Source organism: Poecile atricapillus, chromosome 2 (assembly GCF_030490865.1).
Source record: "Poecile atricapillus isolate bPoeAtr1 chromosome 2, bPoeAtr1.hap1, whole genome shotgun sequence".
Lineage (NCBI taxonomy): Eukaryota > Metazoa > Chordata > Aves > Passeriformes > Paridae > Poecile > Poecile atricapillus.
The window spans coordinates 58,138,312-58,162,409 of record NC_081250.1 but is presented as its reverse complement, the minus strand read 5'-3'; the positions used below and the strand labels follow the sequence as shown (position 1 = coordinate 58,162,409).

At 42.3% G+C, this 24,098-nt stretch overlaps 1 protein-coding gene across 2 annotated transcripts in view; it reads right to left on the bottom strand.

The window, feature by feature from the left end:
- The window catches only part of SLC66A2 (solute carrier family 66 member 2), a 64,181-nt gene that overhangs the window by 2,816 nt on the left and 37,267 nt on the right, over positions 1-24,098 (bottom strand). For both annotated transcript variants that reach the window (XM_058832274.1, XM_058832275.1), the window contains one exon: positions 19,485-19,701. In XM_058832274.1, the coding sequence (XP_058688257.1) occupies positions 19,485-19,701 (217 nt within the window). The remainder of the gene's footprint in view (positions 1-19,484; positions 19,702-24,098) is intronic.

Below are 24,098 nucleotides of genomic sequence, written 5' to 3'. Positions count from 1 at the left end.
TCTGCTGTGGCAGAGGATCCCACCTACTGCAGCTAGGATTTATACCCAACAGTGGGTTGGGACTCCCCTTGACAGGGGCAGACAGCATGCCCAGTTGAGACAGGCAGCACTGTACTTGGAAAGGAGGATCAAATTCTCTGCTCCACAAACTGCAGCACTCTTATCTCAGCAATTACAGCTCCAAACACCTGTGGCCATGAAGGTATCTAACATTTTAAAATATCCAGCTAGAATATTTGCCTCTGAGGTGGTGCTCTGTAAACATGACTGCCACATGCTGACAGCATTGACCATAAACTGAAGTAAAACAGTGCATGGAAAAGAACAACAATTCATCCCAGCAGGTACTTCTTGTGTGTGCCATTCTGTGCTCATGCAAAGCAAAGTAACACACAGATTGCTCTCTGATGCATGCACACGTTTAGCATCTGCTGAAACAAACAAAATAGATAGAAGAAACCGCTCCTTACTGCAGAAAATGCGTAACCAAAGAAAGCAGACAGATTGTCCAGTAATACAGAAAGAGGAGAAATTACATGCCTGCAGCTGTTACTGGAAGGATGAACAGCGGTAGGGATTTTTATCAAGGACACAGATCAAGAGCAATGCTCAGAGTTCCTTTTAATAACCAAACTTGCTTTCGTCTTGCTCTTCTGCTAAGCATTCCCTGTCCTGTAGTCCAGCTCCTGCTCCCCCACATCAGGAGAAACTCTGAGGAATAGAAGCAAGTTCTTCAAACAGACCAAATTATTTTCAGTGTCCTCAACAAAATGTGAACAACCAAACCTGGAAGGCTGTTTCTGAGCTTCCTGCACTTTATCAGGAGAGCTTTTTAAGCAGCTGGAGAAGCAGCAGTGGACAAAAGCTTTGTAGTTCACAGTATGAGCACTGTACATGATTTGTCATAATTGCAAGCAATTTACGTTTTGCAGCACAGACTCCAATTCATCACACACACAGTCAGGCCCATGCAGCAGGGCAGGACTTAATACTCATTTTTCAAACACTCAAACACAGGCAGGAGCTCACAGGATTTGTGTTTTGGGCACAAGCGCACAATGCCATTGCAAGCCAAATGCTGCAGCCCATTCTTTCCCCATATGGCCAAGAGCATCAGTTTGTACAGCCCCATCACACTATGGAAATTGGAGCCTTTTGTAACTCAGGTCACGTAGCCCAGAGCACAAAACAGGTCTACAATCAGGACCTTCCATAGAATCTGTGTGGAACTGCAAGCAAAGATATGGGGTTGAGTTAGCAGTCACTCCCCAGCCAAGGTCATTCTAAAAGCAAATAAGTAAATCAGAGAAAGAAAACAACTGCTGAACTCTACACATGATTTGTGCTTGGTGCAAACAGCCTGCACCACCTGCCCTGTGCATGTTCCCAGTCACACCAAGTCACCTTACATCACACTTTACAGGATATTTATAGATGCAGGCAGTGGTCAGAATTGATGGAAATTTTAATTAGGAGAGCAGCAAACTCTGAGGGTAATAAAAACTGGCACCTTACTTGCTGGCAGTCAGTATTTCTCCTCCTTTGATTTTAAGTGTATCAGTGTTTCCTGGACAACTGATTACTATTTAATTGTGAATCTGTCCTAGCATGGCAAGGGGCCCTCACTAAAAACACATGCTCAACCATGTTCAAACTAACTGCTCACTGTTGACAGAAGGGCAATTCAGGATACCATGAGATAACTAAATAGGAATTTAACAAATATCCTCAATACAAAGGATATTTGCCACTTATTCCCAATGGAGAAAGCCAGCTGGGTTTTTTAAGTGACCTTACAGTGCAGTGCAGTTGCAGAGGAGAAGATAGAGTCAGAAGATGAACAACCTACAGAAGAGTTAACCCCCTCAAAGAAAGAATAATCAACCACTGAGGGAAAACTTAAGAACACCCAGAGTTCAGCAGCACCACAGGAGCCAAGCACACCTCTAGCTGTGTCACATGCTGTGTCAAGTTTGCCAGAGCAAGTCTGTGTTTTGCTAGGAAGCCACCTGTGAACTCAACAGTCTGCAATACCGGCTGGGAAACTTGGTGCATGTTCTGACAGCCTTTGCATGTTCCAGAGCCCACACTTCAGCTCATACATCTGACACTCAAGGACATCATCAACATGCCTGGAATTCTCACTAGGACATGACCACACTCCACACACATGAAAATCTCAACCTCTCCTTGACAAAAATGATCTTAAAAAAATGCTACAGGGAGTTTAAAGAACTAATGTCACTGGTCTGTGGACCAAAAAACCACACCCTTCTCTGACCGGCAGCTTGGACAAAGCACCAACAAAAACCTGCAAATCACCAAGGTACAATGAAAATAAAATACAGAAAACACTTGTCCCCCCACAACACTCAGCCCTGCAGCTGCACCAAAGTTCTCAGGCCTGATGCAAAATAATGACTGTGGGAGTGCTGGCTGCCCTCCCAGAGGAGAGGCTGGGACTGGACAAAAGGAGCACATCCAGCAGAGACCAAAAGTTGCATGGGGTAAGCACAAAGAGCTTAGCAAGGATATGGGGACAGTGTCATGCAAGAGGTAAGAAAGGGCAATGAAGGGCCACAGAGGAAAGCAAAGGAGACAGCAGAGGAGGCAAGAGGTTGGTCAGATGAGAAGAGTATAGAAAAAAGAGACTGGAACAGGACAGGGAATGACAGGAACAAAAAAAGAACTGGAAACTTGGTACACAAGTCCTTGAAAATGACCTGAATTTGGGGTAGACAGTTTGTGTGGAAAGGTTTTGGTAGCAGGGGCCAGGGAGGCAGGCTACAAAGAGACTTCTGTGAGAAGCTGCCAGAAGCTTCCCCTAAGTCCAAGAGAGCCAATGCCAGCTGGCTCCAAGATGGACTTGCCACTGGCAAAGGCTGAGCTCATCAATGACAGTGGCAGCACCTCTGGGATAACATATTTAAGAAGGGGGAAAAAACTGTTGCACTACATAGCAGACAGGTGAGCAAAGTGAGAACATGCAAGTGGAACAGCCCTGCAGACACCAAGGTCAGTACAGAAGGAGGAGGAAGAGGTGCCCCAGGCACTGGAACAGAGATACCTCTGCAGCCTATGATGAAGACCATGGTGAAGCAGCTGTGCCCCTGCAGCCCATGGTGGTCCACTGGGGAGCAGAGATCCACCCTGGAGTAGGTGGATGCCCAAAGGAGGTTGTGACCCCATGGGAAGCCTGTGATGGAGCAGGTCCCTGGCAGGATCATGTAGGTCCATGGCAAGTGTGGCCCAAAGCAGCAAAGCTGAAGCAGCTTCAGGACTTGTGACCCTTGGGAAAACCGATGATGGAGCAATCTGTTCCCAAAGGACTGCACCCCATGGAAAAGACACATGGAAAAGACCCACACTGGAGCAGTTCATGAGGAACTGCATTCCATAGGAAGGAACCACACTAAAAAATTCATGAAGCACTGTCTCCCTGGGAGGAACCTCAAATGGAGTGGGGAAAGGGCATGAAGAGCATGGAGAATTAAACAATGTGTGATGAACTGACTGCAACCCTCATTCCCTGTCCCTGTGTGCCATTTGTGGGAGAATGTAGAGAAGATAAAATAAAATTGAGCTTGGGAAGAAGAGAGAGGTCTGGGGAAGCTGTTTCAAGATTTGGGTTTATTTCTCATTACTGTACTCTGATTTTGATTTGCAATAAATTAAATCAATTTCCTTGAGTGGAGTCTGTTTTGCCTGTGATGGTAACTGGTGAGTGATCTCCCTCTCCTTATCTTGACCCATGCGCTTTTTGTTGTAATTTTCTCTCCCCTGTCAGCCAAGAAGCAGGAGCAGTATGAGTGCTCCTTGGTGAGTGCACAGTGAGCATCTGGCATCATCCAACATCAACCCACAATAAGAGTAAAGCTAGGGAATGAACAAAGAGGTGCGTACTGGTCCAGGACCCTCATCTCACCACTCCCAATCACCCTGGAATGCCCCCAGTACCCTGTCCAAGTCAGTACGTGTCTCACTCCTCCAGTGCCCACTCCAGGGAGAAGAAAAACTACAACTGCTGTTGGCTGTCATCTCAACCAGCACCTGTTTGCACACACAGCCTCAAAGTTTCAGCTTGCTGAGAAACCTGTCGAGTGTCTGTGCGGCATCTCGGGGAAAACAGAGCTGGCCCTGCCCTGACTACCACATCACAGGCCTGAGACAGACTGGATGAAGCTTACACCATCAACACAGCCTCTGTCAAGTCCTAGTTTCCAGATTCTCAGTGCAATAGTAATGGCCCTCCCCCAATTTGGGATTTGCAATTGCTCTGTCCTTGCTGCATATGCAGATGTCACTTGCAATGATGCAGCGGTGCGTGTATGACTATGAAGGATGGATGGCATGGATACACTGTCACTGTTCTCATACCTTGAAGCTATTGTGTCACTTCAGGATGCCACATTGCACAGAAGAGCCAGTTTTTGTCTGCAGCTTCTCAACTTTACCCAGTCACCTGGGGAAGAGAGGTAATTCTTATATTCGTTCTTACTTTTGAGGTAGACAAGAAAGACACCATTCTACCTCAGGCAGATAGCTGCCTCTTACCTGACCTGGTGGAGAAAAGAGCAGTGTCTGTGAAAAAGGGAGAATTTTATCACCTAGAAGAAATGGGAATTTTCAGCTGGTTGTGGAGAAGAGGGGAGAGCACACCTAAGCCCTTGCTCCACTGTTCTATAGTAACCCTGTATTTGCTGAGTGAGTCATAGAATCATTAGGCTGGAAAAGATCTATAAGATCACTGAGCTCAACCATTAACCTAAACTCACCCAACCATGCCAAGTCCACCTCTAAGCCACACTCCTACATGGTGCATCTGCACGTCTTTTGAATATCTCCATATTCAGGTGGATGTCAACCAGCACTCCCAGGTCCTTTTCTCCTGAGGACCTCTCCAGCCACTCTTTCTCAAGCCTGTAGCTTGGGCTTGTTGCAACCCAAGTGCAGGACCCGGCATTTGGTCTTGGTGATGCTCATTCAACCAACCTCAGCCCATGGATCTGCACCTTTGCCGTGTGCCAGGTGCTGAAGGTTGGTAGATCACAGACTCTGGCGCACCAAAGTCTGACCCTTGGCTTCACAGTGAAAGAGAAAATGCTGCACTGCTAATGCAGAGGAGGCTTTGCTACAATAGGCAATCAGGACCCACCATCAACACTGCCTGAGACTGGAGAGCACGGCGCAAAGAGGCTGCGTGCAGCAAAAAAAATTCCAAGACTATCTCACTAAGACCAATTTCACACTCCATCTTCCTGCTATCTGCAAAGTCACACAAGCCAAGCTGTTCTGTGCAGCACTGGCTACAAAGCAAAGCAGGACTTAGGAGTAAATATTTCTTTCCCTAAACAGCCCCAAGCTAAGCTGGGGAGATGCGGAAGGCAGGAAATGCTCACCCTGTCGATATGGAGGATATGCTCTAGGAGGACAGCACAACTACTCTTAGCACAAATGAGAAAGCAGGTTAGGGGTGAGCAGTGCCAGAAAGCAACCTGGGGATGCAGAAATAAACAAATGGCAGCATTTGACTGTGTGACAACAGAGATGCCAACTGGAGAGGCAGGAACTGCGTTCAAATAGCTGGTATTGCCAGAGGCTGAGGCAGACTTGTGGTAAAAATAGCACTTCCCAGTAATGTACATCAGCACCACAGTATCCAATGACAACAAACCTCCTAAAAAGCAAGCACCTTCCTCACAGCTGAGCTGGATAGAAGGAGTTGTTAATGTAGTAAGAGCCAGTGCCAAGTCTGTGTAAATTGCAAACGACCACAAAGAGGAAAAGCTGGTATTATTTCAACTATTTTTAAAATCTGAAAGAGCACTTATTTATTCTGCTGCTAGAATAAATTCTCAGAGACACCAGCCCTTCTGATCAGACACTAGGCTAGGGGTGGGTTGCTAAATGATGGTTTTTAATATGGTAATATGAAAATGCCCTATGGTGCTGCTCTTCTCTACCACTGATAGCAGATTTCATAAACAAGCTGCACCCATCTTCATTTGCTAAATAAATTACATGCTGGAAAACAGTATTCACTTTTCTCATGGAATAACTTGCTTCATTCAGGTTCCCTGTATGCTGTGTATTAATCATCAAGTGACAGCAACTAGCGGTAAAAAACAGCTACCAGTAACAGAGTATCTGCAGTCAGACAACAAACCTTATTTTCTATAGAATTATTTCTGAAATTATTTAGATGTAGAAAGAGCTACATTCAAGAGAAAAAAAACCTCAACCATATTCTGTTGCTTCTGTGGAGCTATACTAGTGGCTGAGTAATTTACAAAACAATTTTATCTGCCAGATATTCGGGTTCAATCTGCCTTATCCAGCACTAATACTATTCTAATCAAAGCTTTTCAGCATCTTCATTACTTCTGCGCAAAACCTGGCTACAACAGTGTCAAGTCTCTGATTTTCCCTCAGAGTCTTTGCACACTTTGCCCAACATTAATCACTTGCAGATCATCACACCTTTCTTCTTTCTTCATCTGAAAGAACAAAACTTTTGTACCAAAAAGAAGGATCTTGTACAAGAACATGAGATGTGAAGCCCCCTCTTCCACTTCCCTGGTGAACCAGTCTGCCTTATGCCTGTTGCAACCATCCATCCAAACAGCAGCAGGGCTACAGAGCAGCAGTTTGCAGAACACAGGCTGGGACTGAGCACAAAACATGCAGAAGTAAAAAGACACTTGCTTCCTGTTTGCACTGCAGATATTCTCACACTGATGTTATGACTCTGCATGTTTGTAGCTTAACACACAAACCCAAAAATACCCTGCACGCTGGAAGACACTGAGAGAATCAGATATTAGACGGTGACTTCCATTGAAAAATCCTGTAGTGGTTTGAGCAGACATTTCAGCACAAATAGCAACAGGAGGTACGTGTTGCCCTGATGTAATTACATCCTGCTACAGTCAAAAACTTAGGGCTAACTGTGCTCAGACACTTGATGAACTCAAAACTTCTAAGTTATGCTTGATAAGAGAAAAAAACATTATAATTTTTGACCTTTACCTACATAAACAAGGTAATTAGCCTGGACTCTTTGTTCAAGAATCAGTGGAAGTCCACAACTTCCACACATCATGGCCTGACATCACAGCCACATCTTGGCCACGACACAGGTTCTGCCAAATCAGGAAATCTGATTAGACTGACACAGTTTCACACATTTCTTCATATATTAGCACTTGACTTTCATATATGTTAAAACACAGTGACGAATCTTTGAATGATGGGATACAAAAGCATAATAAGGTAATTCAAAAGCTGACAATATAGTATTTTGTTCAGGAATTAAGTCCACACAGGAGCAGCCTGTCAGTGACTATTTTCAACACTGCATTTGGTTTTGGGAAGTGAGAAAGAAGGTACAGAAGGTATCTTTCCAGCAACCTTTTAAGCTGCTACCTCCCACAAGTCATTTGCACAGGAATGTCTGGAAGAGAAAGCAGATTCAGTTGTAACATCCTGACTTTGGAAAACTTTCAGCTCCCATTTGCAGCTCCAAAATAGTCTGCTTAGAAAAGACAGCAAGCATCCCTAACACTGCACTTCAGTCAGAGGCTGGTCTGCCAACAGCAGTGAAACACAGACCAGAAAACATGAAACACGAATGCCATGTTATTTTTAACACTGCACAAAACAAACAAAAATTAATAGAGCATTTTGTTTCTGACAAAATTCCATATGGCTTAACAAAAAAAGGAGTCCTCCTCATACTAACCAAACTGCTTAGCCTGCCAAAAACTATTAAAAGGAAAAGAAGAAAAAGAAAACACACAGATCAGATATCCAAAGTGTCTGAAGTTTGAAAATATGGAAACTAAGTGTGCATACCCTAAGACAGGTCCTTCTGTGTGAACGAGCAAAGATCTTGTTTTAAATATTGCACAGCCAGCTGGGAATCCAAGCATGAAACTGTTCGCTAGTCCTACGTGCCCTGCTTGGTGTGGGTGCCTTACCTCACTTCTCAGCAATTCCTCTGAGGCTGAAGCAGCACTGACCATCTCCAGAGAAAGACATTTGTACAGCCCCACAATACTAGCAGGAATTAAGAGGAGCATGCAGCAAGAGAGATCCAGCATTTATTTTGGACCTCTGTAACCAAGCTGAAGCAGTTGAGTTAAAGCCATATCCACAAGCAACTGATACCACCACCAGCTGTAATCTAAGAGCAAATTTTCTGTAAGTTCCTGTGATTTTCAGGGACTGTACTCATCAATGAGGAAAGATGAAATGCACTATTTCACTCTGAAACACCATCAGGCCAACAAACCCAGAAAGGTGCACCTAAACAAAAAAGTTTCACAGAAATACAGCGTAAATGGGTATTTGTCAATATTTTTTTCATTAATATCTGTTTTCTAAACTCCCAAGAATGGCAGTGTTAGGCATTTTGATCCCATGTTGCATATCCACCCAAAAGCCAGTATTTATTAGAGCATGTCTATGAAAACACAGTCAAAGGGAAACTACAAGACATGCTGCATGGGGCCGGTAGATAGTCCAGGATCTCTAATATGGCCTCCAACTATGCCAAGCAGCTGTACCTAAAGTTCAGCCTGTAGGGGTGCAGAAACTGGTAACCCTCAACAGACACAAAGTACTTCTAGTACTCTACAACTTGTGTTGCAGAAAGAAGAGCAGCAGGTCTTAAACAGGACAAAAAACCCCAAGTTTTGTGAAGCAGCATGAAAATAAACCTCTCCCGTGGATCAGAGGAGCGATTTGAGCCACAATTCACACCAGTGCCCTTTCTGCAGGAGACACATATGGATGCCAGCCAGACTGCAAAGCTCAGGTCTGCTTAGACATGTGGTATGAACACAGATCAGACAGGCTCTGTTTCTGCTGCTGGTGAACTGGGAAGCTTGAGACCTACTGCCATGGCAGGGACCAGGTTTCCTCTGGTGCCAGGGCAGAAAACCATGTCCTGCACCTCTCGCAATAACTGCAGTCAGCTGCCAACACACATGATACTGTCAACGTAATGAGAATGGTGTAGAGCCATTAATCCTTAATCACACCATCCTTCAGGATCTCACTTGTGAAGTTGTTCTCGAGGATCTGTCCCTGCTTCCCTGTCTCTCACCTCCCACTTACAGCACTGCAGTTGGTGGAGCTGCAGGCACAGCTGCTGGCTCATGCTGCTCTAGATGCTCTCCTGCTGCCCATCTTCTCTACAGCCACTTGGCACAGCTCACCCTGGGGCCCCACATCATGCACTGAAAGGTGGGAGATAAAAGGACTTGCTGCCATGCAAGGGCACAGGGAAACAAATCCCAGGAAGCAGCATTCTTTCCCATGGCTTGCTTCCTGCAGGGTGAGTTGGCATGCCACATCCCAGTAGTTGCAGCCTGCCCACTGCCAGGAGGGACATCACTGCTATGTCCTGCAAGGCCAATGCCAAGAAGTAGCAACGTAATGTCCCTGTGCAACACCATTCAGTGTATTTCCTGCTCTAAATAACTTGGGACAAATTCAGTTTGAAAGGTAATAAAAAGACATGAGGGAATACAGGTTTGCTTCAGCATAGCTATATATACCAAGGCTGAAAGCAATGCTTTTTAATCTTCCTTTCTTCCTGCCCTAGACAACCAAGAGATCATCAGACCCTTCATCCAACTCAAGGTAATATGAGCACATTTTCCCTTCATCTTCATATGATAACAAGAACATAGCTTGAGCACACTTCTAGTATTCCACTTTAATAACTGCAATTACCTCTTTGGTCAACATATACAAAGTAACAGTCCCACCTCTAGTGATTTCCTTGTTCTAGATGACTGGAGTTCACTTGTCTTCAAAGCCAGCTTCCACAAGGACACAATCTAATGATGTTGCAGTCATTACTTTTCATGAATAATTACATCCCTCAGTTAGTAAAAATGCTTCTCACATTCTAGGAAAACACTAGGGAAATTAAAATCCCAAACACACAAGTGGGTAAAAGAAGAGTGATCACTCAGGGACAAAGTCCAGATTACTGTCTGGAAACAAATTAAAGATATTTGCAAGAACAAAGCTTGCATTCTCCTCCATTACACCTTAGCACTGTAAGGAAATAATGACAGACCTGGCAGTGTTAGGTCAATGGCTGTAATCAAGTAACGTTAAGACAAGGTCAGTAATCTTAGAGGTTTCTTCCAACCTTATTGATTCTGTGAAATAACCCCTTGCATGCTCTATATGAAGGTATGTCACCACCTAATTCTTTATCTGGAATGCCAGGTTTCTCCCTTTCCTTCCACATGCTCATGTGCACACAGAGGTGCAGAAGTGAAGTTACTGGTGACAGTGACACACCATACACCTCTTTGCTTCCCAAAGCAAAGCCCAGTGGGAAGGCTGTGCTTTGTCAGCACAAAACAACCCTTTCTGAGCCACTTTCCACATTGCCACTAACCCATGGTGGCTGCAGAGCTTTGAAGCCCTGCTGTAGACAGAAATTAATGCTGTAGGGAGGAAATAAAAGCATCATGATCACATCCCAAACACACTAGCATGAAACAAATCTTAAATTTTCAGCCCAAGTAGGATTTTTGCAGTTCAACAAGGATGGACATCCCCTAGCCTATCTTCATAACCAAACTCTTGCCATCTGCTGCCTTCTACGCTCTAAGCCCTGTTTTAGGAAGTTCTCTAATACAAGATCTAGTATCTTACAGGACAAGGCTTCCACAACTACCCTGAAAGCTTGCCTAACAATATCAGGACATCTGTCTAGGCATGTAATTCCCTTACATGACATAGACATATATCATTCCTAGCCATCCTCCCCAAAACAAACTAAAACCCTACCTTTTGGACGTGTTGAAACACGTTTTTCTGATATCAAGATTTTTTTTCTTTTTTCATTCCACTCAAGAATACTATGAGCACTTCCTTCCAATCTCAGCTTTTGGGAACATCATTCAGCATGTCAGTCTCTGTACTTCCCACTCTTCTTCTGTTTGCTTGTCCCCCTGTATCTGAGGAGCAGGGGACCAAACACACCATTACAGGTCGAATGTGAAAGAGAAAATCTCTGTAGCTGACCCACTCGCATCTGCCTGACTCCCATCACTCTCTACCCAATTCTTCCCAGCAGTCTTTCTGGACCACCCTGCAAAGTCACTTCCTGAGCTAAGGTTCCTTGATCTCTTTTTTCTGCTGTTCTGGCTCATCTGTGAACTATTCAAATTACTCACCACTCTGCTGACTTTACAGATCTTCATCACAGTCAGTATATTACCATCGTGGCTGTTTGCATCCTTGCATCTCAACCTACATTTCTTCAAACTCAAATCTCAGTTTACTTCCATTTTGTATTTCTAATCCCACTTACTCCTACTGCACTGAGGCAGACAGCTCTGCAACCACATAAGCAGGTAACTTAACCCACTTACACAACTGGCTGTGGTGAACTCTCACAAAACAATACAGGTGCTTTAATGTCAAGAACAGAAGCACTTTTGTTTCCAAATTTGTTAGGTAACAGGGGAAGACAACATTTTTAGAAAACTTTAATCTCTCCAGTATCTTCATGACAGGCTCAATTCACACCTTTTGTGCCTTGACCTGACCTTATCTATGCAAAATGCCTAGCATGACACTTCCTTGCCAGAGGAAAATGAAGTACCTAAACTTAATGGAATGGTTTTATTACAGAAGTACAATAAATTTTCTCTTGTAATTCAAATTCTCAGGGAACAGAGAAAAGCACCTACCGAGAAAGCACTCATTAAACATACCAGCAGAGCTTTATTCCTATTACTGTACAGAAGCCTTGAACTATTTGTAAAAGATGAATGCTTTCGGTTTGAAGTAATTTGCTTTGAATTTACTTTTTCAACTGAGGAGATGAGGTGCCAGGGGAAGAGAAATGAGGAAGAGGTTCAATACGGGCAAGAACTTTAGCAGTCCACACTGTGCTACAACCTTAGAGATGCTTAAGGGAAGTGGATACTGCTGCTCACACTGACCGAAGTGCTGGGAGGCTGAGGGAAGGAAGGTCTCCCTCCTGGATTTTTCCACCTGTCCCTTTCCTCAGTTCCTGAAATGCTCAGATGTGTTGAGTGTACAGGGCACAAAGAACTATCTCTGGAGCCTCATACTGTGCTGCTGCAGGTCTTGAGAGAATACCTCTGGGGAGACACAGCAGGCAAGCACAGAGGTGACTGCAGTGCTGGCCCAGCACAGCAATCCACAGGCCATAAATCTGCAGAGAGTCAAGCAGCAAGTGCAGGTCCTTGAACCTGGGTCTGCTCCACGTGAAAAGAGGGTCTGGAGGAGAGAATCCACTTAATTCCTAGGATCAGAACAAAATAGTTTCAGTCCATCTCTTCACATGCTGACAGGACTCTGCCCTCATCCTGAGTGCACTGAGACCAAGCATGCCTATCTTCCTGATGTAGTAACACTTTCAAGGAAGAAGAAATTAGAAATCTTCTGAGGACTACAGACTACTTTTCTTTAAACTCTTAGCCTTTAAACAGGCAGATTTGGGAACAGAATCTGATGCTCCTTTTGCCTACTAGATCTATTACAAATGAAAAGGTTAAGAGAGAAGACAAGCTATTTGTAGTAAGCTTTACAGTTGTACAAAAACCTTGTCCATCTAGTCATGAAAATCGTCCACTGACTATTATGCAAACCTGGATGTGTATGCAAAGTCCAGAAATTAAAAACCTTGGAATATTTTACATTAAAGCCACAATAAAGGACAATAGCAAGCAGCTGATCAGTGCTAGAAGCAGAAGAGGAAATGTCATCAAAGATAAACAATCCCCAGAAAACTACAAATGCTGTCTGGAGCCACAGAAGTAATGACAACAATTTTGTCAGCCCACAAAAAAAACTAAGGAACTGAGTAAAGAAGAGCATTTAGAAAGACAAAGGAATACAACCACAGAACTACAGTAAATTGTATGTATAGTTTAAAATAGGCAATTTGTAAGCACAGTGACAGTTCTGATTAGTGCAATAGGAAAGGCAGCAAAACTAAGGAATGGGCTATACAGCCCTAAGTACAAACAACTTTTAAGTAGAGCTACTAATTTCACATTTACCCAATGTAGCTCATGCTTGATTTCTCTATTTGCCAGGGTCCCATATTTAACTTTTAGATCCTAACTAGTTCCTTGAGAACTACCTTCTCTTTCATAAGTTAGTCCCTATTGCTGTCTGCACAATGCACTATGCAGTGAAAACTTCCTTCTTAGTTGGGTCAGATGATTTGAATCCACAAAACTGTATTGGGTGAGGTTTTGTTTGTTTGTTTGTTTGAACTAAATGGCCCTCACCTCTCACACCCTCTTCTATGTTCTCTGTTCAATATATAAAGCAGCTGCTATTTTAAGAGTAACCAAAGAACTGCTTAATCAGTACCTGGAGGGTACAATGCCATAGCCTGTGGGAAACAGTTATTTCTCTATTCAGCATCTTCCTTGGTGTTAGTTCTGGACTGGACACAACTTACCCCTAACTCAGGTCTCCACTGTACTGGTCAGTGTCTGCTTTGTGTATGTGGCATACTCAGGAAAGAAAACCTCTCGCATAGGCATCCACTATCCCTACTCCTATTTCTTTGATTCTGTTCTCATCCATGCAATTTCTGACACTGACAAACAGGAACTGAAGAGAAAAAAACCCCTAACATTTAATATGGCCATTGCCTGCATCATTCTCTTTTTACTTCCCTTCTTTCTAGACCTTTTTAAAGCTCTTTTTCAGTTAATTTCTCTTACTTCTTCATGGAGCCTCCCAAAAAAAGCACAGATGTTGCTTTTTTTTTAACAAAGTTGCCAGAACAGATGTGAATTGCCTCCCTTTTTAATCAAACTAAATTTATTCTGAGAAAGCTAATACATAGTTGGTCCTTGAGCAGAAACATTTACAAGTCTTGCTACTCCACTCTAGCACAGGGGTTTGTTTTCTTTTAAATAGAATAAGGGAAGGAACTCAAAAGTTACTCCAAAGGAAGTAACTCACTGAAGCTGTTTTACTTATTCACAAATAAAAAATTCCCTCAGGCTAAAATATCCCAAGAAACCACAGGATTTTTAGACCACTTGCCCAATCTCCTTAAATCTAAAATCTCACTAAAGGAGGTGGCCAGCCCAGACATTGGTTAGCCAGTCCTGAAAAAAGCCTTCTACATCTGTTTATCAAAGCAACTGGTTAACACAATACAGGCAGAAAAAATATAGCAGCTTTCATTAATCATCACAGCATTTGAATAAACCCAGGATTTGTCTCTGGGACAAACACTGTCCTCAGAAGTCAAAAGTTACTCCTGAAAAATGATATATAGAGCTGCATATCTCATAAAGAAAAAAAGCTATAGAGCAGTATTCAATAAAAGCAACCAACAATAAAATTTCTCTCTCTAAGAAATATTGTCTTCTGGTGGTTTTAATATTATCTATAGAGGAGAAAAGTAAATAATATATTAAATATATATACATATTAGAATCATTTAATAGAATGTGTTTCTTTCATATGTCTTTATACCATATTCATTTCACTGGATAAATTTCAGATAAACACTTGCTGATAACAGGCTCACAGCTGCAGCACACCTTATAAAACATTTCTGAATGAAAAAGCTCCTTATAATTTGCAGCTCTTGACTCCAGCAGCTTCTGAGACAATAAATGCCAATTGTTTCTCCTTTGGTGATTTTTGCTTTTTAAAACAGGATAATCACTGTGACTGACCCAGCACTGCCACAGGAGGGACTAAATTAATATTTTTCTTTCATAGCATGATAACCCAATTGAATGAAATCCTGAGATTATCCTCATTCAGCCTTTTCAGACTAGATTTCTCAAGACAGTCTCCTATCAACACATAAGCAGAGTCACTGATTGTGTTGGCTGTCTCCAGACAGTGAAATTCTGTGCGCCCGACCCAATGTCATCCAAACACAGCAGTCAAAGTCATGCAGAAAGGAGGCTCCTTCCAAGCAGACTGAAAGCAGTCCATGAGCAAGAAGACAGACCTGGGAAACTACCTGCAGAGGGATGACACAGATTTTCCCTGGTTGTGTCATTCTGACCCTGGAGCTGCAAGTGCAGCCCTGAGCCAGGCACAGCAAGGGCCATCCCAAGGGTGCAGTCAGGGAAGAGACAACAGTGCACATCAGGATCACAACTACTGCTGCAAAAAGACCTTGCTTTTTTGAACCCACATGTTTCCAAACTAACAACTGGAGGGCACATTTAGGTAGCCAATGCACTGTGGCTTCTGAGATTTCAAGGTATGCAGCCCAGTCCTGCTGCCAGACCTTTCTTGGACCGGGGAAGACTGTGCCATGCAGCAGCTCTGACTGAAAAGAAATGCTTCTCCATGGGGTTTGAGCAGCAGCTGGCAGTCAAAAAGGGTTACTGCCAGGTGATTTTTGAGAAGCCCTTGCAAAAGGCCCCCCTACAGGAATTCCACAAAAGCTGTTTCCACACAAGGATGTAACTCTCCCAATGCACTGAACTCTGTGTGCAGCAATGCCAGATCCAGAGTCAACTTTCCTGCCCTTTCCACTGCCTCCTGTTGAACACCACCTTTTCTTACAAATGCATTTAATTAGAAAGAGAAAGTGACTGGGAGACAACTATCCTAGAAGGAGTGGGGACACAAAGATAAATTACGAAGTTCCTGTCTGTATGTTTTTTGTCCCAAAACAAAAGCAGTTAATAATACAAGGAGCATCAGATCCCGACTGTAGCATTCAGAAGCTCTGTCTCCTAACAGGTGATAGAGGAGAGGTGTTCTGGATGTCAAATCTTGAAATGTTTTACCATATAATATAAAGAAAATTTACAAGTGATGAACAATCTTTTAATGTCATAGCACCTTTTTTTTCTCAAACACTCTAAAGCACTTTAACTTTGAGGCAGCTTTTGTCTTTTTGCTAACATAATCACTTATAATTCTAATCCACCCCAATAATTAAAGTAATTAAACTAGTCTTTTACTAGGTGACCTGACAGACCTAGTTTAGTTCTTGAAAAGAATGGAGATTAAGTGAGTATTTCTTTGATAGATATTAACATAATTCATTACAAAGCACTTCTGTCAAGTTTAGTACCATAATTTATATAACTACTACTGTACTATTTAGGTTTGCAACCATTCAAAAGTACTTAGACAGGGCTCCAAGTTTTCACAAAGTACTCATTCCAAAAGTAATCAGGTGAATTGTCAAAGAGAATATGACGAAAACTTCTGTTGCTTTGACTAGCTTAACTGTTTACTTAATTATAGGAAAATTTCCACCTATCAATCATCAACTCACAAGGACACACTACAGTAACTTCACAAAAGCTGTTACTCAGCATGCATCTCCTTTCTACTTTTATTGTTACCATTTCTTTCCAACTTCTCCTTTGGTCTCTGCTCTGTCAGAACAGAGAAGGAAGCTACAGGACCTAGTGGTAATAATCCTACAAAAAGAAGGAAAATGAAAGAGGAAGGGAAAAATGAAAACTTAAAAACAAGATGTGAGGAGCTCTATCTAGCATAACAGAGATATTAAAGAACCAGACTCATTCTCTAGGAGTAGGAGCACTACACAGCATGTAAGTGATTCCTTCATTCCAGCCATGCTCTATTACAATAAACATAATTGTCTAAGCTTCAAATGCCCTCTGGACATTTGCCTCAGAGGACATTATCAGTAGGGGACTTTTCAGACAGCAGCAAATGGAAATACAGAGGTGAGATGATACAACCCTTTCCACAACAGGCTCCTAAATGGTATCCCAGCTGCCACGGCAGCCACCTCTCCCATTTAGCTATGTCATGGCCCCTGATCTCCAAGTTTGTTTATCGGGAAATGACTGCTAGCTCAAGCGTGAGATGTCCTCAACCTCTCACTTAAACAGGTGTTACTGGGGGGAAGGGTTGTGTGGCCTTTTTTCAGAAACAAGAGTATCAGAGGAGTCTGGCAGGATACTCTGATCAGATGAGACCACATACTGAGACCTTATTCTCCATTTCTTTTTAACAGTTAACCTTTGTGGAAGGACTTGTTTGCTAAACAGCGTTAATGTATCAGCTGTTCTGTCCCAGTTCAGAGACAGATGCATGTTACAGCTTTTCTCATCCAAGCCATGAGGACCTATGAACAGCCACTTCTCTGGCAGTAGTAAAGGCTGGGATCTTTATCAGGGACACAGACTGCGCTCCTGCACTGGGTGACGGAATTACTGTGGTTTAAGAAGTTACCACCTCCAACCAATGTGGTGATTGACAAAAAGGTCACTATATAGAACATTGCTCTCCCTATTAAGCTTAAAGTCACAGAGACACTAGAAACTCATCTCTTTTTCCTTGCCACTGAGGCTTGCTAAGAGCATGGCTGGCAGACAGCCATTTTGGCCCAGATCCCCAGTGCAATTGCTTCCGACAGTGTAACCATCTACACACGTGGTTATTTCTGCCCTGAGCTGTAAATAACTGCACAGAGCATGGGAATCAGCTAACCTGGGCATCAGCCAGCCCTCACCTGGTAAATACCCATGCAAGTAGGCTGACCACACTGTCACATGCTCCCTCCAGTGTTTCCATGAGGTTTTCCATGGGGTATCTTGATATGCTCTTAGAGAAGCAGGCACAGGAAATGAAGTTCAGAGGAAGTATTTCCAACAACTCCTTCAACAGAAGGCAATACACTGACAAAAGTCACTCACTCTCATAGGAAGAACCCCCAGTAATGCTTAGAGAACATCCAGTAAATTTAGGATTGCATGGTACTACAAAGTGTGTGTGGTACCTGCAACACATATAAAACCACAGTTTAACCCGAGAAAAAGAAAGAGCACCAACATGTGAAGGAAAACACTCCCCTGCAGTTCAGCAGCACAAAGGTGTGCATTGCCTCATCAGTGCCTAGACCCATCAATGTCCAATGCCACACAGAGTACTGCTTCAAGAGTGGAACCAGAGAGGGGAATGCATTCTGGAACCGTGGGCACAAGTGATACGGAGCATGGCTATGCTTGATCTGGTTCTGTTCCACGGCACGGAAAAATGAGCTTTTATGCTATCTTCTCTTGATTAAATACAGCACTCCTTTGCCAAGCACTTTCAGATGAGAATTCTGCAATTCTATGCTTAGCAGCTTACAAAGAGCAAAGGGGTTTTTTTTAATCCTTTCGCTAATAGCACATACAAGAAATAGGAAAACTGAAACATCCTCAAGAAGGAGTTAAGGAAAAGCAAAACACTACCAGTGGACATCATTAATACGACATTATGATTCACAGATGGAAAAAAAAAGAAAAAGTCAAACCAGAGCACAAAAAAAGGTCTAGTAGATAAGCTGCCTTCTGGATATCACAGGTACAGAATTTTCTAAGTCAGTGGGTGCATGAAAAATACCCCAATATTTTGGAAGCAATTCTTGACTCACTCCGTACTAAAGGGACTCCCAGTCAGAAAATACCTGAAGCATCAAGGCAAATTTCTGAATATTTCAACATTTCAAGTTAAAAAAGATCTCAAAGTAGCTAGTATAAGCATGCTCAAGCCAAACAAGTACAGGGAACAATGTGAAAAGAGGACAGAATTACTTTGGTTTGGGGATAGCATGGTTAATTGTTTCAACCAAAGTAAAAATTATCCCAGGAAATTTTAAAAGGAATGCACAGAAATCATAATGAAACAATGAAAGAGAAGACAGAGTCACAAATGATCACAGAACTCTATGAACTGAATTTGCTGCTGTATTGTTTCTACAGACCAGTGTACTGATGCACCACAGTGAAGGTTTTCTCTCTGAAAAAGCTCCACAGGTTGCCTTTGCAATCTTATTGCTACCATCTGAGTTATCCAATAAACAGTGTGAAAAGATAATCTGATTTAATGACTCAAGAGTGGGCACAAGATTAAAGTTTTCTGTCCCATATTTTTACAGTCATGACTGTAAAAGTCCTATTGGAGCTTTTGTAAATGTCAGCTTCAAGCTTTGACACAAAAATAAATACTGATGTCATTCCCTACAAATGTAATGGAGTATGAAGAAGTGATGAGCAGACATGTGAGAAAAAGTTAATTATGTGAGTTACACTGACAGTTATAAGCTGCAGGCTCAAAACACTTTCATCCCCTTCATTACTTTTGATATGCAAGATCTCTTTAGACCATTTCTAATTACCAGTGCAGCACAGCTTGAGTAGAACTACAACATGTTGCTAATGGCAACAGCAGTAGTTTCACATGTTTACTTCACTAGAACATGTTTCACCTTGGAACTCTCCAGCTGGATTTGGATAAAGGGTCAGACTTCAGAGGTGCTGTGGAACTCCCACTGCCTTCAGCAGTGCTGCACTGGCTCCTACTGAGAGAAAGTCTACTCTGATTGCTGCTGTGTTTTCAAGTAAAAATGGTAGAGATGACATTTCCTTTCCTGGAAAAGCATTCCCACACTGCAGAGACAGCGCACACGAAGGCACACACACGTGTTTGATGTGGGACAAGCACTGTACCTCATTCCTTCTGTCGATCTGTTCTGGTAGTTGCGGTACAGCTGGGGGACGCCCAGCATGGCCTCAGTGAACACAGCAAGGAAGCCCAGTGTTTCCACAAAGAGGGAGGAGTCCAGCCACAGGTAAGTGATGTAACCAGTCACACCAGTGAAGGTGAGGACGCACTGCACGTAGTCTGTAAACTTGCTCCAATGCCAAAAATAGTTCAAGTCAAAATCTGCAACAGAACAGGAGTGCAAGAAGAATTAAGTATGTTTTCCCACCAACTCAAAGTTAATCAGGGTGGAACTGAGAACTGGGAAGCATAAGGGCGCCACAGTCTTTGGTGGAAGGGGTTAATAGAAAATGAAAATTTTCTATTTAAAATAAAAAATATTAGATTAAAAAAAATAAACACAAACCAACCAACCAAACGCACACAATCACCCGCAACCTCCTCAAAAAAAATCCCCACAGAAACAACAAGAAAAATAAAGAATAATAGTCCTGATTTCAAATACATTTTTTGGGGGGTGTTCGATAAAGAAACACGAAAACAAAGGTTTGCAAGCCAACAAAGTATTCACACAGATAACTTTTCAAAAGAAAGCATTTCAAAAATACCTTCCTATATCAAACATGAAGGAGCTGGCATAGGAAATGTTTTACAAAAACCTTCCAGTGTTAATAAGAGGCCCCAAGCACTGCAGTGCAAGCGTTCTTTCTCTAAGGTCATATTATCTTTGCCTTCCAAGTGCCTCAATCCTACATACTTAGAAGGTCACGTGAAGTCCACAGCACTGTTCTGTGGTGCAGTGCATCTGCCTGTGGTGAAGGTCAAGGTGCCAATGCAGCTGCTACAGTTTTACTGAGACAGGTACAAGACTGAGGCAAGATTTTTCCTAGAAAAACCTCTCACAGACATCACCACTTTCACTCCTAGGACAAAACTTTCCTCTTGCCTTTGCCAGCACCAAGGAGTGCAGGTTGAGCACCCATTTCTGCATCTATCACAACAAAACGCTCAGCCACAAAACACAATATCCCCTCATGAGGGAAGGAGAGAAGGAACAAACCAACCATGGCATTTGCTTGGCACATTAACAGTGTATCACTGGAAGATATGTAGGTGTCTTATTGATGAATAATAAAATACACAGACCCATAGCAATTGACTGTATAGCAATACAATAACTTCATTTTTAACAAAAATGCTACAATAACTACTCGTTAGCAGGTGTTGCCCCTGCCTTCCTTTCTCAGAAGGGCCTACTTCAGACCTACTGGACTCTCTCTGAACTACCAACGTGATGAACTATTGTCCTAACAGGGATGTTACAACTAGCCCAAATCTGTGCAACACACAGCACATCACTAGAAGATTTCTGTTGCTGCTACTTCAGAAGTAGTCAAGAAAGCTACAGAAATAGTCCCACTGCTAACTCAAGCAAGGAGGACATCAACCTCCATTGACTAATGCTATAATAAAATTCAGTGAGACGGGAATACAAACACTTAGCTGCCTCAGGATACACAGACACACAAAGTATTACTTCTATTTTCTGCATCTCTTCATACCTTTATATCAATATCAGTCCAACCCTCAGACACCCTTTATTAACTATTCTCTTTTTAGTACCTGGCAAACCCACACCTCAGGACACCTTCTGACTGCACCCAGATGAATAATTTTATTTTGCCACCCCAAGAGGAAGGACAACTGGCCAGGAGCTATACCCTACCTGCAGCATTGTCAGCCATCACCAAGAATTGAATGAAATGACCTGGGGCAAAACCACTGTCAATGTAAATGTTGACTTTCAGTATTTTATAGTAGTGGCCCCTCAGCCTCAGAATTCACAGACACAAGAATAGAATAAATTTATGGAGCTTTGTGAAGGCTTTCCTTTTTGAAGATGAAGGGCCCATGGCCCTTCACTCATTAAACCTTCCTACCAGCTGTCACATCTGCCCTGCATACACTCTGTTTTTCCTCCTGTGTTCTCCATGTGTTCAAGGATCCTTTTTGAAATACCCATCCCAAAATCCAAATCCTAGTTTCCCCAGTTCATTTTCATAATAGACATCAAGGAACTAAAACTACATGGAAAGAGCAGAAGCTTATGAAGTTCATGAAACCAAAAAAGCCAACATTCCCACAACTATCGTGAGGCAAGCTACAAAATCCATGGATCCATACAAACACTTGAGCACAGAAGAGAAAACGCTGTGTGAAACAGGATTTCAGCTGAAGCAGAACTAATTACTTGCACAGAGATTCTCTCTTGCTCAAAACTATCATGATGCTAGTAATCTCCATTTCACTGTAGTTTTTAAGTTCTGATTTCTGCTATAAATTTTGCTTGGTAATATAGTCAAGAAAGAAGGGAAGAGAAGACAAAAGAGGTAAAAGCAATCATAACCTTGGTAATAGTTTTGCAGAAAAACATCTGAGTTATTGTAAAAACAACCCAATATATAATCACTAATTGCTCTACTTAACAGATGTATTCTCCAGATGCAGAAGTCTATTTTAGGATGCTACACATCACCACACTCTGCATTGCCCAAAAAAAAAAAAAAAAAAAGGCTGAGAATGACACACCTGACTTTCTGTAAGGGTTGTAGTTTCTTAGCCCTTATTTCAAATGCTAAAATGTTTTGCCACATAGCCTTTTTAACCAAGGCTAAAGTTCATTTTCTTTGAGAAATGGTTTCAAAAATTCAGAGGGAAAAATGTCACATACCCATCACTTCAAGGTCTGGAAATAAAACTGTGACTCATTTTTCCAAGTGTCTCCCTTCTCAAGGGGGTCCAAACACATTTGTTCTGTAATAGGAGTGATATTTTTTTAAAGAAAAAATGTTGATACTGCTGAATACAGTGACAGATATATGCAAAAAATATATATTTTGAATGCTTTAAAAAAAAAAAAAAAGTCTGTTTTAAAAACAGAACAAAATTCATGTGTGTGCAATCCAGTCCTATTCCAAGAAGACAGGCAGAGGACACCAATCAGTGCCCCAGACTATGTCATCTGAGAACTGAACAAAGTTATATATATTATTGCAAACATTATTCATGTTTGAAGAAAAGTATGAATAATAAATATCATATTAGAATTTTTGCCCCCCATCATATATTTTCCTTAAAAGGACAAAAAAAGAAATCCAATTGTAACACCATTTATTTCTAGCAAACATCTTAAAAACTGTCTAAGTTAAATGTGGATGCATATCTTTCTACTACTCCCTGAAATGGGAAGGCACTGCCTGCACAGCTCACTCCATTCTGGCCAGCAAGAAATCCCTGATGTGGGTTTGTAACCACACTCAGCTGATGCAATTCAAGCAGTGACTCCTAGTAACTCTGATCCTGTGTGGATCAGAATTGGCATTACTGTGGTGAAAGGTACTGTATTTCATTACCCATGGCTGAGCTTTTTAAACTACTCAGTGAGTTGCATTTCAAGCATGTTAATCCATTGATAGATGAGAGATTTATGTTGGAAAATCCTGTTAATGCTGGGGGAAGGAGCAGCTCAGTAGGTTTTTTGTGCACTGACTGGAGAAAACTCTACACAGCTGGAGGGTTAAGAAGGATGAGATTAAAAGACCTCCTCTGGGAGGCACTTTGCATGTCAGATACGAAAAATGTAAAGCAGGCAGAGACAGCATTGTAAATAACAATGGTTATTACCAGTCGGGCCAAAATGCAAGCAGTAAATTCAAGATTCTGGTGTGGGACAGATGCCAAGTGACACAAAGAAGAGTCCACAGTATCAACTTTCAAGTGAGGATGACACAGAGGTCCAAACAGTTACATTATTTTTAGTCAAGAAACATTTTATACCAAGCCAGCTACCATGCTAGTTCCTTTAGGGAAAGTGAAGCAAAGACTTTGACATCCTAAAAATTATTTACTGTAGCTCTCCATTTCTCTTACTAGCATCTTATTTTGTGCCTTGACCTTTCTAATTCTGAACCTACATCCTTGCACTAGTCACACTTGTCCTTAGACATTTGACCCAGTTCCTTCTTTTTGGTTGGTTCCTTCCTAGTTTTGAGGTGAAGGAAAAGCTTGCAATTCCCATTGCCTGTCTTTGCAAGGTGGGAGAGTTTGCATTTGAGGCCTTTGTTCAGTTTTGACAAGGAAATAAACTCTTCTCAGGAAAGCCGCTGGTTTTACCCTCTCTCCCACTCTTTGTGAACACCACTACATCACAGTCACTCATGCAAACTGCCGCCCGTAATTAAACTCTTGACCTCCTGTGTGAAAAACACTGCTCACTAACTCCTAAGAGCATGCTGAGCAGTCTCTACCCTGAGTGCCCTTCTAAACAGATGACTCGGCAGTTAATCCTCCTACCCCTTGATACACAGTTAATTCTTATATTTTGTTAGACTGTGGTGCTGTTCAAAGGACATCCAATTTTCATCATCTGGCTGTGGAGCACAGTGCCTATCACCTGACCTGCTCCTGCCACACTATCAAAGGAGTCCAGCCCGAGCAGTCAGATGTCCAACACCTCCCTCAACAACACTGCAATCCAAAACCTGGCTCAGATGCTATGAAAGAGCCTGATTACAGTAATATATCCAACCTGGAACAGTTACAAAATGCAGTTATGGCTG